The following is a 16,513-nucleotide window of genomic DNA, read 5'->3' as shown; positions in this document are numbered from 1 at the left end:
TGGCTAAAAAAATTTCTGAGTTTTCCTTTTGTGATCTCTTTTAGGAGATAACTGGTGGATTCTTTAAATATCTTAGAACCAGAGGGCAAAAGTAGACATCTGTGAGTTTTTCCTTTATAGTTTCTTGAGATTATGATGCCTAGGTTCTTTTTTTATTTTTTTTGATTATGACTTTCACATAGGCCAATGATTCTTAAATGATCTCCCCTTAGTCTGTTTTCCTATTTTACATGTTTTCTCTAGTCATTTGGCTTTGTATAATTGTTTCTTGATGTCTTATGGAATTGTTAGCTTCTACTTGACCAATATTAATTTTTAAGAAGTTATTTTCTTTGGCAAGATTTTCTAAGCATATTTTTAACCATTTAGCTAATTTTGAAGTTTAAGGTTTTTTTGTTTTTTTTGTTTTGGATTTTTTGTGCCTCTTTTACTAGGCTGTTAAATAATTGTATTCAAAAAATTTTCTTATGTAGCTCTCATTTCTTTTTCTAATTTTTCGTCTACTATTCTTAGTTAAAAAAATTTTTTTTTTGTTCTTTAAAAAAGTCTCTTTCTTTAGCACTTTTAATGATTCTTATTGGTCTCAAAATTAAGAAGGCCTAATAATGAGCCAACACAGAAAACAGGGGTGTTCATAAAATTATGTATGTGCTATTTCAACCACATTTAAAAGTAATCAATGTGGGTATCAATTCCCTCCAATGTTACAGATTGCAACCTGTCCATATTTGTTTATCCTATTCTTATCCATGTTTCCTCCTAAGTTTGCAATAGGACAAAAATGTTAATTCCCAAAGACTAGAAAATAGAATTACTTTTGTCAAGATACCTATAGTTCCTGAGATTTTGAGATCCTATCTCAGTAACTTAAAGACCTAATCTAGATACCTCGAAAGGGTGAAAATATGAGATGTTTAAAGTAGTGATTGAGTCACTACTATATGGAATCAATCTATATCTATACTATATGAATACATATACAATATATCTATACCATACTAAACGAATATATCTACCTATCTATACTATACTACTTTCACAAAGAGTTGCTGTAGTTTGTTTCAAAGGGCATCCTTAGGCCTTTAAAAATATTGCTTAATTATTAGTTCAGGAAAGTCATGACATGTAGAAGAAAAGCTGATTAGACAAAGATTTTATTAATTTTGACCTTGAGAATAGAAAAAGGCTTCCATGGCATTGTTATTTGAACAGCGCTCTCACCTTCTTTACAGTAGATATTGCTTTCTCTATAAAGGTCTCTTCAGACCTAGCAAATCACAGAGCATGCTCAGAGAAGTTTAATCAGCTAAGCAAGTTAAATACCTGGTCGAGTTGTCAGTCCTCGGTCAGCAGCAGGGCGGGCATCAACAGGCTCAACTAGGCATAGGAAGCAAGACACATCAGAAAACAAACAAAAGAAAACACCGAGAAAAGAAGGTAAGTCAATTGCCCTGCAGAGTAAAAGAAGGAAAGCATGAACCAAAAACAAATTGGAAAGAGCAACAGTTGAAAAGATTTATATCAAATTAATTCTAAAAATAAAGGAAAGGAAAAACCTTCACTTCATAAAGCTTCAATTTTATTGCTAAGTTCATCTACCCCAGCAACTTTCTAATCAGAGTGATAACCAGAATGAAGAACAGAGACAAGATTTTCTTCTCTGCTTATTCAAATAATTTCTTAGATTTTAATTAAAAAAAAAAAAAGATGCCCAGCCCAACTTAAAATCTCAGTGACAGCTGTTCTTACCACTACATTTAGAGAATCGTCTAGGAAAGTGATCACTTTGGGGAAAATAGGAATAAAAAGTCTTCATGGAAGCAACCTGCACTTCTTCATCTAGTTTTTGGTTTGTGTAGTGAAAAAAGTTAAGGATGTGCTTTATTTTTCAATCTGATTATAATGTCTACCGAAATTGTTAATGGTTTCATCACTAAGAAGTCATTGGAATCTTTCGAGTCCTGGCACCCGCTTACCGCCCTACTTATGTCCCATAAAAATGTTTCTATTGGTTCTCTTCTTTGGTGAACTTTTCCTTGTGCTTTTTCCTTCTCTACACCGTAGTCTTTTCTTTCTTTCCGGTCTGGGAGGCCCACACAACAGCTCGCCAGCTCTGACTACTGACAGGGCAGCTTCCTCACGAAGCCCACTTCAAAGGCCTCTTTCATGCAATTTCTTCCTGCCTCCTCGGAGTGTAGCCGAGGCGTCCAACGCAGAGCCTGGCCAGCCTCCCTGAGGGCTGATGGGAACACGGTTAAGAAGGTATCAGGAAATAGTGAAGGAAAACATCAATGAAACCAACGAGGTGTGCGCGCGCACATTGAGCAGGAGGGTCTCTGCTGGCGGGAAGGTTCTCTCTACATTGGGGGGCCAGTTTTTAAGTGGACGTTACTCTTCGGGACCAGAGCTGCATTTGCGCTTGTGTGCAGCACCCATAAAACACAATGCTGCTCCCGGCTCCCCCTCTGCACGCATTCGGGGATATTTAGGACTCCTGGAGTTACACACCGGCTCCAATGTGACTCTTAAGGCGGCCCGCTGGAATCCCTCGTGTCTGGAAAGCTACTGTGAGGAACACAGAACACAGAACCCTCTAAGGGGCTCCTCTCTCGCTTTTCTAAGAGGCGGAGCTAACCCTGCGGGCTGTACGGGGGAGGGGCTGATGGAAGGAAGCCTGGCCCCTCCCACGCCCCGCCTGGGGCGGGGTCACGAGGGTCCAGAGGACTTTCCGCCAGGTCAGCTCCTGGGAAAACCAACGTCAATGCTGCCGTGTTGGGCGCCCTGGACCCTCTCTAAGTGAGACGCTGGGAGGCTTCGCCTCTGCTCATGCTGTCCATTTTCCAGGGGACGGTCGCACAGCCGGAAGCGTCAGGCCAGACAGAGTCCGGCCTGCAAGAACAAAGAGTCTTTGAGGGCCCGAAAGCACGACCGAGCCTCTTCCCTTCAGGACAGCGGTACAGAGAGGGGAGGAGGGGCAGCGCGACAGGCAGCTCCGCGGCATCGGGTCGGGCTCTCTGTGGAGTCTTCTGAGACGAGGCCGACTGCGGGCACAAAGCACAGGCCAGGACGGCTCCCTCCGGCACCGACACCACTTGTTCGCCATAACTAAGCCCGCCCTGAACCTGCTCCGTGTCCCTGGGATCCAGCCCCGAGGCCCCCCCAGAGCAGGGCCTCCCTCCATCTTCAGTTAGAGCTCGTCTTCCAGGATCCTGAGACACTGCCCCCGCTTCAACTCCTTCATGGCACTGGAAAGCAAAGCACCTCCTTCTGACCCAATACTGGGATGGGCTCCAAGGCAGAAGAGGGGTCAGGGCTAGGCAAGGGGGTCAAGTGACTTGCCCAGGGCCACTCAGCGGGTACCTCACCCCCCTGAGTCCCGTCAGGCAGCTCCGTTATACTCATCCTTCTAGATTTCTTTTTTGATGCTGGAATCTGTGTTTCAAAGTTTGGGTTCAGCTTTGGTCTTGATCATCGAGAAGTTCAGGAATTCTCTGGTTAAGGGAAGCATTTTTTCCCCCACTAGATTACATTTAGCCTTGCAGCATAAGTTATTCTGGCTTTTGTCTTTTGAGACAAGAATTTCTCTTTTTAAAAGTAGTTACAGGGGAAGTAAGGTGGCTCAGTAGAGAGCCAGGCCTGGAGATGGGAGGTCCTGGGTTCAAATGTGACCTCAGAAGCTTCTCAGCTGTGTGACCCTGGGCAAGTCCCTTCACCCCCATGGCCTAGCCCTGACCTCTCTTCTGCCTTGGAACGGATACTTCCAAGTTTAAAGAAAAAAAAAACCTCGTTATAACATACTTTTGTGTAATACTGACTGAGGTTCCTTGGAACTTGAACTCTTTCTGGCTACTTGAAGGCTGTGTTTTTCTTTGAATTAGATGCTCTGGATTTTCACTCCATTACGGGATATTTTCAAGTCGGAGTTTCACTTAGTAGATTCTCTGTTTCACTCTGCTCACGGTTTCCCACTGATTCACTTTCTTTGATGATTTCTTGTATCTGGAGTTTTGGTCAGGATAGGTAGGGGGTCACATGACTCTTCAATGATTGCTTCTGGATGTTTTTGAAGGTAGATACCTCACCGGCTCTATCAGTTCTCGAGTCTTCCGACATTGCTTATTTTTTGGGCTTCTTGTACCTCCTAGTACTTCTACACTGTATCTCAGTTGTTTGTTTCCTTATGTCTGCACAACCCTTCCTGGATCAAAATCAAGATTTGACAGACCCTGTCGACCCTTGAGTCGGTTCCTCTCTACATCATCTCCTCAGAATAACGTCCAATTGGGGAGAAAAGGGGCCCCCTAGAGAAAGGAGCCTCTAGAACCTCCGTGTCCCCGTCGGCCCTTGAGACACCTCCTCTCTACATCATCTCCTCAGAATAATGTCCGATTGGGGAGAAAAGGGGCCCCCTAGAGAAAGGAGCCTCTAGAACCTCCGTGTCCCCGTCGGCCCTTGAGACACCTCCTCTCTACATCATCTCCTCAGAATAATGTCCGATTGGGGAGAAAAGGGGCCCCCTAGAGAAAGGAGCCTCTAGAACCTCCGTGTCCCCGTCAGCCCTTGAGACACCTCCTCTCTACATCATCTCCTCAGAATAATGTCCAATTGGGGAGAAAAGGGGCCCCCTAGAGAAAGGAGCCTCTAGAACCTCCGTGTCCCTGTTGGCCCTTGAGTCGGATCCTCTCCACGTCGTCTCCTCAGAATAGTGTCCGACTGGGAAGAGCGCGGGTGGATTAGGGCAAGACTATTTATCTTCATTCTTACAGGCAATAGTATTGTTAAGGGATCATTGAACAGTATCCATCCAGTACTCAAATGCCAAATATAAAATTCTGTGGTGCACTTTGAGCCCTGCACACCATATATGAAATAGAGAGGCTGGTAGCTAGGTGGGACAGTGGACAGAATGTAGGGCCTGGAACCAGGAAGACTCATCGTTGTGAGTTCAAATCTGGCGCCAGACATTTACTAGCTAGAGGACACGGGGAATCACTTAATCTTATCTGCCTTAATTGCTCATCTGTAAAATGAATTGGAGAAGGAAATAGCAAACCACCTCAGTACCTTTGTCACGAAAACTCTAAGCTCGGCAATGGAGAGTCCAGCATGACTGAAAGGGCTATACAATGACTACAGCAATGACATAGAGAACTGGCCTCAACATCAGAAGGTCTTGGTTTCAAATCTCACCTTGACATGTGACCTTGGCCAAGTCACTTCACTTTTCAGGGTCCTGGACAACTCTTAAGTCTAACAGAAGGTCCAGGTCTAATCTGTACTTACAGGAAACTCCCTCTACTGAAATCATAAATCCAGTTTAAGAAAAATTAAATTACTTTTGTTTCTTTGACTTCTTTTTTTGTTAAATAAATAACAACACCAATTTCTGCTTTTGGTGTTTGCAGCATTATCAATAAGATGATTGTAAAAATGTGAGATTTGTCCCACTTTACTAAAATCATCAAATGAAAGCTATTTTTAAATGGAATTATTTCACATTTATGTTTTTGTACATGTGTAATTTAAGTATTTATTTTGTATCTATTTACATCTATGAGATCTGTATTAAAATGTAAACTCCTTGTGATCAGGGATTATGGCATTTCTCTCTCCAGAGTTTGGCAAGAAATAAGCATTTAATATGTGCTTGCTGAATGAATAGAAGCCAAGTGGACATTTGTTTGTAGGACAGGAAGATGTATTTTGCAAGCTTAGAACACTAGTAAATGTCGCTATCATGCTCAAAAGCAGAGGAAATGCTTTGCCAGAAAAGATGAAGAGAAAGTCCTATGTCATTAAATGAGAAAATCCGTGCGTCCAAAGGTCTACGTATGAAGATAGAAATATGAATTAAATTCTCATCTTCATAAAGCTTTAGAGAAACAACTTCCAAAAACAAATGCTCCCCAATAGTTAAGCGATTTGGGGAAATGGGCCCTTCTAGAAACTAAAACCAGCCAAGGCTCTTCTAATATCCCTTCTCGATGGCAATGGCTGCATGACAAAGGCCATCAAAGAGTCAGCATCTTCCGTCACGAAGCAGAAAGCTCATGATAATTAGCACAAAGACAAGGCGTCTTCCTAGGCCGAAGGAAGGCAACATCAGAGCCAGTATGGACTGTGTGGGTCCTGCAGGGCCCTCAAAGCTACAAGTGTGGTACGCAGATGGCCTAAAAGGTTTTGTCCGCTTTTTTTATCTTCCACTTCCCAGATCTCGCCGATTCCTTAGAATCTTTCCCAACACTCTTCTTCAAATGGCACCTTAGAGCAGTCGAACCTTTACACCACCCTGTAGTTCTGGTGCTTTGATTTTAGAAGACGCAGAAACAACTCAATCAGAAGCTCATTTTTCCTATCAATATGACAAATTAAAGAGCATAAAAATATAAGTTCGCCCTTTGTGTATGTTTTTCTGGAAATCTTACCTTCGTTTTCCGTATTGGCCGGCACCGAGTCAACACCAAAAGGATGCCACGGCTGCAGGTCGTCGAGGCTAAACTCTCCATCCACGGGGAGCAGTTCCACAGTGGTCTTGGTTTCTGTCAGCGACGGCATGAGGGCGTCGTTTCCGTAGCTGATCCGGGGCTCGCTGATCATGTTGGCCAACACGTCATCAGAGTAGTTTTGCTCTTTCTGAAGCAGCTCATCTGCACAATCAGAACAACGGCCAAGGATTAGTCATGAGTCATTTCCTGTTTGGTGCACACTCTGGGTGGTCCTCTCAATAAATACGGCTGCATGCTTATGGGTGATGGCGCAAGTGTGGACGAAAGAGATATGCAGAACACTAGGGGGAGGGAACAGGCATTTATTAAGCCCTCAGCTTAGTGATTTGCAAATATTCTTCCCTTTGTTACTCACAACAATCCTGTGAGGGAGCTACGACTATTGGTATAGCTACGACTATTCCTTCTTACAGTTGAGGAAACTGAGGCAGAGATGAAGTGTCTTGTGCAGGTCAGAGCTCATGTCTGAAACTGGGTTTAAATTCAAGTCTTTCTGGATTCATGCCTAGAACTCTATGCACTGCGCCAGCTAGCTGCTTAGCAACACTTCACAAGACAACCCCCAAGCCCGAAAGAGCCATTGAGTTAGTTAATAGTGAAGACTTGATGTCAACACTTGGCTCTACTTCGAGCTGAACTGGGCATTAAGTCATGTAACCTCGTCACACTTTGTTTTCTTTATCTTAAAAAATGGAAGTAACACGCCAGTTACTTCATCAAGTCGTTCTGAAATAACAAATACACGGCGGTGTGAAGCCTTTTGTAAGTGCCAAGTGGGACAGAAGCTGGAACCATCCTTTAGTCACGTAAATTCAGGGGCTCCCAAAAATGAGGACCAATCGGCGAAAGGACTTTCCAATAAGAGGAGGTTTGCTAGTGCTCTTCCTGTCCACACTTCCGGGGAACACCTGCCCCCCCTCCCCCGCCTTGCGTTAGACAGTGAAACAAAATAAACTCGTCTGAGAATGCATTTCCCATTCTGCATCCACAGTCTCCCGCCTTTCTTCAAAGGGAAGACACACTGGTGGTACGAGACTGATTTTCCCATATTACATTCATTCCTAAAGGGAGGCTGTGGATTAGGAAGGCCCCAACCAGTTCCTCTACTTCCCGTGTATCTGCCATCTGCCGCGTCTTTGTCCACAGTAATGCCAAAGAATGGAATGTGGCGAATAAGTGAAGAGGACAAAGAGTGGGGAGGACCGACAGCTGGGTGGACCAGCTCATTAGCTATCGACCCATGAGAGAGGGCTGGAGATGCTCAAGGCAGGGGCCAAATAACGAAGGAGCTTCCCTGTCTGGGTAGCCAGAGAGCTGCTTCATGGGGTAGGAGGCTGGCTTGGCCAAGGAGCTGGACCACAAACAAATCTCCTCCAGACAACGTCCATCATGCACGGTCCCTTTAAGAGGATGCCAACGTTTCGGTCCCCCCCAGCCCAGGAGGCACACTTGCTTTGGAATCCCCTGACCTTGCGCACGGCCACACAGAACACGGTTCCGAGGTGCTGGCAGGAGAGTCATCCCAGCCACCCGCTACTGTACTGTCCTTGATGGGTCCGAGATCTTGAGCGTCGTCACTGTCCTCCATGACACGCTTTCAGACTCCGGACTAAACGAAGGGCTCATCCCTGCATTCCACGCAGTCGCACTAAGCCACAGAACGCCACCTTGGGATGAGCTCTCTCGACCTTGCTGAACGAGACTCACCTGCTGCTTCTCGTCACTCTAGACCCACCTTGACCAAAAGTTGTCCTAATTCTCCCCAACGCCTAGTGCCTCCCCCATGCCCCGCAAGGGCATGCCTCCTGTGCAGGGCTCCTCCCACAGAGGGATGCTCAGCCCCTGCCAGATAAGGACAGAAAGGCTCGAGGCGGGCCTGATTCTGGTCATTCACGCCAGAGGGGGCCAGTGCTCTGCTGCTGCCCACAAGGACGGACACAGGGCCGGCAACTCTCAATTGGCTGTGCGGCGTGAATCTGGGCATAGACTGGCAGGTGAATTTCTCTCCTCTGGGCCTTGCTCCCAACCACGGGCAGAGCTGTGCCTTCTGGCATTCGTGCCTCACATCGGTCACTTGTTCCTGTTCTCTTCCTTGTCGAGCCTTGTCATGTCTGCTTTGACAGCCTTTGTCCATCCTCACTGCCCCTCGTGGCACAAGCCCTCACTTCCACACGATGGTAACAGACGTAGAATCGGTCTCCCTGCTTTAATCCATTCTCTACTCAGCAGCCAACGTGATCTTTCTAGAGTACAAACAGCAAACTGTCTCACTTGGTCATCCAGTGTGGCTCTCTGCTGGCTGCCTCACAAAAATCAAATTAAAGAAATCCTCAGTCATTTAAGGGCCTCCCTCATCTGGCCTCCTCTTGCCTTCTTCTGTACCAGTGATGGTGAAGCCCAGGCACCTGGGGAGAAGGGAGGGGAGCAGCCCAGCCCCCGATGCCACTCTGGCACGTGCGCCACAGGCTCGCCATCATGACTCTCTACTTGACTCCTCCTCTCATACTGCATGAGGCTATGCTGGCTCACTGGCTAGTCTTCCCACAGCACACTCCTGTTGTTCAGGTAATGAGCCCCGGCTCTCTCCCAGGCCTGAAATGGCCTTCCTCACCCCACTTCCTTCAAGATTCTGTTTGAATCTCTTTTTCTATAGGAAGTTCTTACTGGTCTCTTCTGGTACTAGTTCTTTTCCTCTAAAAGACTGGTTCTTCACACGAGATCCATGAACTCCAGGGCCCAGCACATAGCAGGTGCTTAACAAGGATGGATGAACTTTTAAAAAATCCTGTTAACAACATTTTAATGTAATCACTTGGTTTGTGACCTATTTGGACATATTAATTTAAGACATTATTTTGAGAAGGGGTCAGTAGGGTTCAGTAGACCCCTAAGGGGGCCCACGATATCAAAAGAGTTAAGAATGTTGCTATGAGAATGTATTTATCTCCTAGGGACCTAGTTCTCTGCATTGGTACCAAGGAAAGGAAGGTGACTAGTAACGTGTAACGGTGCAGAGAAGGAGGAGGACCAAGAAGAGGTCAGTCGATGGGGCAGTTAAGAGACGTGTCGACATTTTGGAGAGAAGACTTTAGTGGAATAATGAAACCTGGAGCCAGTCTGCAGAGCTGAAAGGGGAGAGGAGAGGACAGGCAGGCACCTACTGCAGGCAGCCTTCTTCAGGAGTCTCGCCTCACAGGGGAGAGAGATGGGAAGATGGCTCTCCGGGGCAGAGGAATCCAGGGAGGGCTTCTTTGAGGATGAGCAACACATTGGAGAAGCAGTGAAGAGGGAATGCAGATAAATGAGAGTAGGGAAGCGTAGGGAGGCCGTGTGCTGGAGAAGATGGGGTGGAAGTGTAAACCTTAAAATTTCTTAGACTTATAAATGTTAGAAATTTCACCATTGGGAAATTTCATACTTTTGTATGAAATACTCTTGTATTTTTCTCTCCAACCAAGCTTGGTTATTATGAGGCAGTCAACTATTCTTTCCCTACAATTACATGCTGACAAAACTAAACAGTTTGACTCATGGGAATTCAATGTGAAATAGAGATTTTAAACAACCTGAGAACGGGAAATAGTCAATAAATAAATGGTGAAGGCATGGTCAAGGATGAGGGGACTCTGGTCTACAATGTGTAAAATGTTTTAAAAGGACCGAAATGGGCCGGTAGGTTTGGTCACGTGTCCATCATATCGGAGATGATACTGAGTGATGCTGCTAAAGGGGAGAGAATGGAGGTGGTGTTGGGACGCAAGGAATATTCTAATTCTCCTGACACAACCAGTTAGGGCAGATGGAAGGCGTCTTCCAGAGTTAAAATCTTGTTTCAGGCCCTTCCGAGTGGTGGGATCCCGGACAAGCCACCTCTGCCTCAGTTTCCAACGTGCTGGAGAAGGACATGGCGAAGCAGCCCAGTATCTTTGTCAAGAAAGCCCCCAAATGGGACAAAGAGCTGGACACACCTGAAATGACTGAACAACAACAGAAGTGATCAAAACCATCTGGTGCTGGTTAAAAAGAGCCAGAGCCAGAGAACAGACCCGGCGAGTGGTCAAAGAGACAGAGCTGAGCCGTCCGGCGTTGGAACAACTAGAACTCATCTTCGCTAGGAAAGAATTCCTCCTTGATAAAAGCACGCGGGAAACCTGGACAGCAACATGGCAGAAGCTGAGCTTAGACCCAACACCACGTTCACGACACGTTTCAGTCTATAACATTCAACATACTATTAAAGATTGGTAAGGAAGTAGATCGTGCGTCTCTCAGAGCCACGGGCAGGAGACGGATCTATTTTTGGGCAGGAAAACACTTGATTTTTATTTCCTATTAAACAGCAGTTTCATGGGCGTCCGTCGTCTTACTACTGAGGAGAGAACACTCAGGCTCCAGCAGGGCGTGCCTTTGCCAGCTGCTCACTGACCACCTACCATCTTCATGGGGACAAAAGGAATGACCTGGAGCAAGAATGACAGCGCAGGTACATCAGGACCCTTTCGGCGGGGAAGGAGATCTCCACGAGTCACCATCGCGGTTATAGCTCAGACCTCAGAGAGCTTCACGTCTATGAGACTCTGCTATGAACGATCTCACTTAACCTCCACAAGCCTGTGAGGAGATGGAGGCACGGAAGGGCACCGTCCAAGGCCTTCTGTCTGCAGAACAAGAGCTGCAGACGCCAAAGCTTCTGCTCTGCCTCAGCTCCTGCACAGTCTATCCCTAAAGCTACCAAATGTCCTCAGCCTATCAGCAGTTGTTCTCCAAGACGCCGCGTGCCTCTCCCTTGAAAGCAAGGGGACAGGACGGGGATGCTTCCTGCTTCTGTGCCTCGGGACTTCCTAAAGGAGAGCCAGAGCCCAGGACAGGGGAGATGACTTGGAATGCATGAACTTTGAATGCCCCTGGGGGAAGAGAGGAGCAGCTGAATGGCAGAAGTCTTTGTATGCAGTTTCTCTGATAATGGTTTGTTATCCAGAGGGCACCCAAAGCACTAAGAGCACTTTTACTTCATGCTCTCCACTGGCAAACGTGACCAAAAATGGCAACAGTCCACGCTGGGGGCATTGTTGAATGGTGCACTCATACCCGGTTGGTGGAGCTGTTTGGAAATAGGCAAATCCTTTTAAAATGGGAACTAGAAAATCAAGGGACTCCAATGCCCACATTCTTTAGGCATCCACAACTCCATCATAGGGTTATACCCCAAGGAAGTCCCCCACATGCACCAAAGGATCAACAGCAGCCTAGTTTTGTGACAGCAAAGAATGGAAACAAAGCAGAGGCCCGTCCAACGGGAAATGGCTAAATTAAAATGTGGACCGTGAATGTGATGGACTGACTGACTGTGCTGTAAGCAATGATGTCTGCGATGGAGATATAGGGAAGGACCGACATGAACTGGCATAAAGGAAGCAGAGCCAAGAAACAATATACAGGCCGACTCCAGCGACAGCAATGGAGAGAATAAGCACACATCAGAAACCTAAGGGAACGCCCTGAAAGGATAGAGAGAGAGGAGAGACCATCCCCAAGCCATCCCTTCGAAGCGGCCGGACTGGCACGGCCGGTGCGCGCGGCACGCGGCTTTTACTCTCCGATGTTTTCATCAGTTGTGCCGATTTCTTCTTCTTGTCTTAACCAGCTCAGCTCTGGAGCCAGGAGGACATGGGCTCCGATCTGGCTTCAGACTCCTCCTAGCTGTAGGACCCCAGCAAGCCACTTAGTCCTGATGGCCCCTCCCCGGCTACTCTTCTGTCTACTAAGAATTTTTAAAAAAAGAAATGAGGAAACCGACGATGCTAAGAAGACGTCATTCATAAAAACGTATTAAAATGACGAGGAGAATCCCATCATCACGTGCATTTGTATTTGCCCCAGTGCACGATATCCGCTCCTACTAGAACTGTGAAGAGACGGCACCGTGTTTCCCTCCAGAAACGTATGCATTTCCTCTTGGTACATACATAGGAGGAAGAAGGGAGAGTTGACAAAGCAAAAGGGCAAAAAGCTGCAAGTTGTTAGCTTACCAACTTCGTCCTGAATCTCCTCGGCGACGGCTGGCACGTTGTAGAGCAGGGAGAGAGACTGGTTCATCCTTTCATAAATCACACGCAGGTGTGTCATGACCTACACCAAGATGGAAGCTCAAGATGAACCCAAAGTAGTTTCTTCCTCTTACTAGTCATTACGAGTTAAAACAATTTCAAAGACATGGAACTGATCACACATGGAACTTTTCCCTATCTTTATTTCTCATCTTTTTTTTGGTACCCTGCTGTATTGCTCTGCTTCAAGACATTCTGTTTCCTAGTATACCACAAACTTGTTAAAACACAGCAAGTTAGAAAGAGCCTTTCTCTCCTAAAATTCTACAGTTTGGGGACTAGAAAAATAGTGAAGCCAAGCATCTGTTTTCCAGATTTTAAAATACAATGGATTATATTTTGTTTTTACAAGTTGCCTAAAATTAGATAGTTAAAGATTCTTTCATTCTAGAAAAGCTAAAATACACGTTAAATTCCAAGAACCTGGTGTGTTTAAAATATACATTTATTAGGATTTAATAGCTTTTTAAAATGGAATGAATTAAAAATAAACTAAAGTATAAGTTATAATTGTATGACAATTTTATTTACACTATTTTAGAGGCTACGGTTACTTAGAAATATTTTTTATCTGTTTCTCATCATTTTATAAAAGATGACAAGAATCAGTCACGGTAAATTTATGATGTCTCTTCATTGCTTCTATAAGCTAGAATATGTAAAAAGTCCTGAAAGGGGATTTCAGAAACATAGGAGTGGTACATGTTGGGGATGGAATATTATTGTGCTAAAAGGAATAATAAAGTGGAGGGATTCCATGTGAACTGGAACAACCTCCAGGAAGTGATGCAGAGCGAGAGGAGCAGAACCAGAAGAACATTGTACACAGAGACTGATACATTGTGGTACAATCCAATGTAATGGACTTCTCCATTAGTGGCAATGCAGTGATCCTGAACAATGTGCAGGGATCCAGGAGAAAAAACACTATCCACAAGCAGAGGAAGAACTGTGGGAGTAAAAACACCGAGGAAAAGCAACTGCCTGACTACAGGGGCTGAGAGGAAATGACTGAGGAGAGACTCTGAATGAACACTCTGGTGCAAACACCAACATGGCAATGGGTTCAAATCAAGAACACATGTGATACCCAGTGGAATCGCGCGTCAGCTATGGGATGGGGAGGGGGGGAAGAAAATGATCGTTGTCTCCAATGAATAATGTTCGGAAATGACCAAATAAAATAATGTTAAAAAAAAGGAAACATAGGAGATATAAAAAGTCTGGGTCAAATTTTCAAGAGAATAACTGTGAATGTCAAAGGGAAATTTTCAGGTTCTGAAACTTAATATGCCATTAAATGCATGAAACCAACTCTTTTGCTATTTATTTAAAAGTGATGTTTTCTCAACGTATACACATCAGTAAGACAAATACTATATAGTATCTCCTTTATTATTTACCTGAGATCTGATCTGGGCAGCTTTCTTTGGATCCACCATACGAACATGTTCAAAATGCTTCAAGGTATGTTGTCTGTCTTTCTGTTCAGCACGTACATATTTCTTCAGCATGTTGAATACATGACGTGGCTATAGAATGAAAATGGAAAATATCTTTTCAATCTATAAGAAAGATCTTTGTGTGTGTCTGTGATAAATGAGTGCTTCTGTTGCTATGGGAGCATCTAAATCTTTTTCAATAGTGGACCATGTAATCAGAACTCCGTATGTATGAACTTGTAATTATTTACTGACTGATGTTTGAAAGCATGATAATAATGAACAGGTTATAAGACCTATTAATTAATCCAGGTCCTGATTTATTAGGTCTATAAGTTTATATGTTGCTAATTAATTTTTCTACAAATTTCAGGCGTGTTTTCTGAGTAATCATGTAGGTTTTGTCAGCTTCTAGTACATTCTATGAAATCTAAGAACTTGATTTAGTCCCACTTTTTCTAAGGCCCAATTACTCCTCTTTTCTAGTGCCAACACTGTACTGAAAGTATTCTCTTAAAGGTTACCAGTGTAAAGGTAGGATTGAGACCATTCTCTTTAGCTGGATGAAAACACTTTTTGATGGAATCGATTGAGTGGAAGTAGGTATGAACAGGACCTGTAGATCTCTTTGAACCAAAGAACACATCACAATCCTTGTGCAAGACTCCAGAACAATTTTGTGGAACAAGAATCGATGTCTTAGACTCCTGAAGGAAGTATCTGGATTGAAGAAGTTGCAGAAAACGTGAACAAGGGAGAAGGGAGCTGTAGCCAAGACAGGAGGTATGGAAGAGAGTCCTTGGCTCTCCTGGCATCACAGAGGAGACTGGGACTGAGGAACGTCCCAAGAAAAGATGTTACTGTCATAAGGAAGGAAAAAGATCGTTGTCTGACGAGACTAACACCAGTCCCGTGAAATCATCAATGAATCTAGAGTTTAAAAAGATGTGTTCCCAAGGGAGACAGATCACACGTCCACAAGTAGTCTCCGGATGTGAAAGCCCAAAGGGTGCTGAGGGCTGGTGAGGGAAGCGGGCACTAGACTGGAGGAGAGGAGGGAGAGCTAAAAGGCAGAGGAAGCCCGGGGGGGGGGGGGGGGGGGGGGCAGCGTCAAGGAGATGAGCAGGAGAGAGACAGCCATCAAAGACTGCCCTGCTGCCATTGCTCCTTCTTGCATGGAGCATGGAGGTCAGCTGAGTCCAGAAGCAGCCTGGTAGAGGCTTCAGGGAAGTGATAGCAGATATAGACAAGGGTCAGACAACAAATTTCTGGAAGTGAGGGGGTCAAAGCCAGAAGCAAATTTGCAACTAACAGAGAAGGAAAACGAGGGAATTTTTTCTAACCTTTTAAAAACATTAGATATTACTTAAAATGTGTGACACTATTCATGGCCAATAGTACACTTTGCTTACGCTTTTTAAATATGGTTGTTTCCTACCAGAAAACAAAGACCTGTTTCTTAGAGACTACGTGGATGGCAGAAACAGTCTTTGAAACGATCTATTTTTACTGGCCTACAAAATAAAAAATCCACAGATTTTCTTTTCCTTCTTAGAAGGAACCATGAATGTTCTGGCATGAATAGGATTTATGGTGAATGTATAGAAGATACAATATTGAATTATGGAAAACCTTCCATATTCCTTTAAATGTAGTCATTGTGGAAGAGAAAATATTACATTCTCTTGAAAGTGTATAACCACATCTTTAATCTGTGGACCAAATCCAGTGAATCATGTGATCATGTGAAGTAACAGATCACGAAACTGTCTTTGGTTGGGGTAAACCAGTTTCGGGAAACCAAAGAATTTGCAAACTTTCTCCATAAGCTACTTACTTGGATCTAAATGTAGAGTCCAGATGTAGAGATGGCTAAAAATGGATAGGAATGTTCTCTTTTTCTGAAGAGGCAAAGGTAACATTCCCTTCTGTCCCAGATGAATGTGGCAAATTGGACAATGTAGGTAAGTATGGTGGAAACTCGAATATGCTCTTTTCAGATTTTAAAACTGGCAGAGAAAAAAGTAAATGACCAGCAGGCTGGCAACTAACATTGTCCAATGGCCCCCGTATATAAAACCGTTATTCTAGAAACTATGTACTGGTTAGTTTGTTCAAAAGAGGTATTTTCCTCCCATTTTAATTGAAGGAATGACATTTACTGGGGCAAATGAAAGACTTTCTCCATTCTGAAGAAAAGAATCATAAAAAAAAATTCTACATTCCTAGACAAGTAGCTTCTGTCAGTGAAACATGCCGTAACACTGACCTTGTCATTTGAGGCAAAATTGAGCAAAAAAAAATTTGTGAATAAAATGGGTGTATTCCACATATATAAAATATTATTACCTACAGGTGTGTACAAAAACAAACTCTATGAGAGTAGACATCTCATTGAGATCCTGAGGTGCTTTGAGGCTCTCAAAGCCTATTCCAGTAGAGTACAAGATCTGGAAGC

At 44.4% G+C, this 16,513-nt stretch overlaps 1 protein-coding gene across 4 annotated transcripts in view; it reads right to left on the bottom strand.

Moving 5' to 3' along the window:
- APP (amyloid beta precursor protein) overlaps nucleotides 1-16,513 on the bottom strand; it is a 137,187-nt gene that overhangs the window by 10,044 nt on the left and 110,630 nt on the right. For 2 of the 4 annotated variants that reach the window (XM_056825990.1, XM_056825988.1), the window contains 4 exons: nucleotides 14,017-14,145; nucleotides 12,536-12,635; nucleotides 6,426-6,647; nucleotides 1,324-1,377 (listed from right to left, as the gene is read on the bottom strand). In XM_056825990.1, coding sequence (XP_056681968.1) covers nucleotides 1,324-1,377; nucleotides 6,426-6,647; nucleotides 12,536-12,635; nucleotides 14,017-14,145 — 505 coding nt within the window. The remainder of the gene's footprint in view (nucleotides 1-1,323; nucleotides 1,378-6,425; nucleotides 6,648-12,535; nucleotides 12,636-14,016; nucleotides 14,146-16,513) is intronic. The other 2 variants (XM_056825989.1, XM_056825991.1) reach the window with 1 other exon arrangement.

This window comes from Monodelphis domestica, chromosome 4, assembly GCF_027887165.1.
Source record: "Monodelphis domestica isolate mMonDom1 chromosome 4, mMonDom1.pri, whole genome shotgun sequence".
NCBI lineage: Eukaryota > Metazoa > Chordata > Mammalia > Didelphimorphia > Didelphidae > Monodelphis > Monodelphis domestica.
This window is presented reverse-complemented; position numbering and strand designations above follow the sequence as displayed.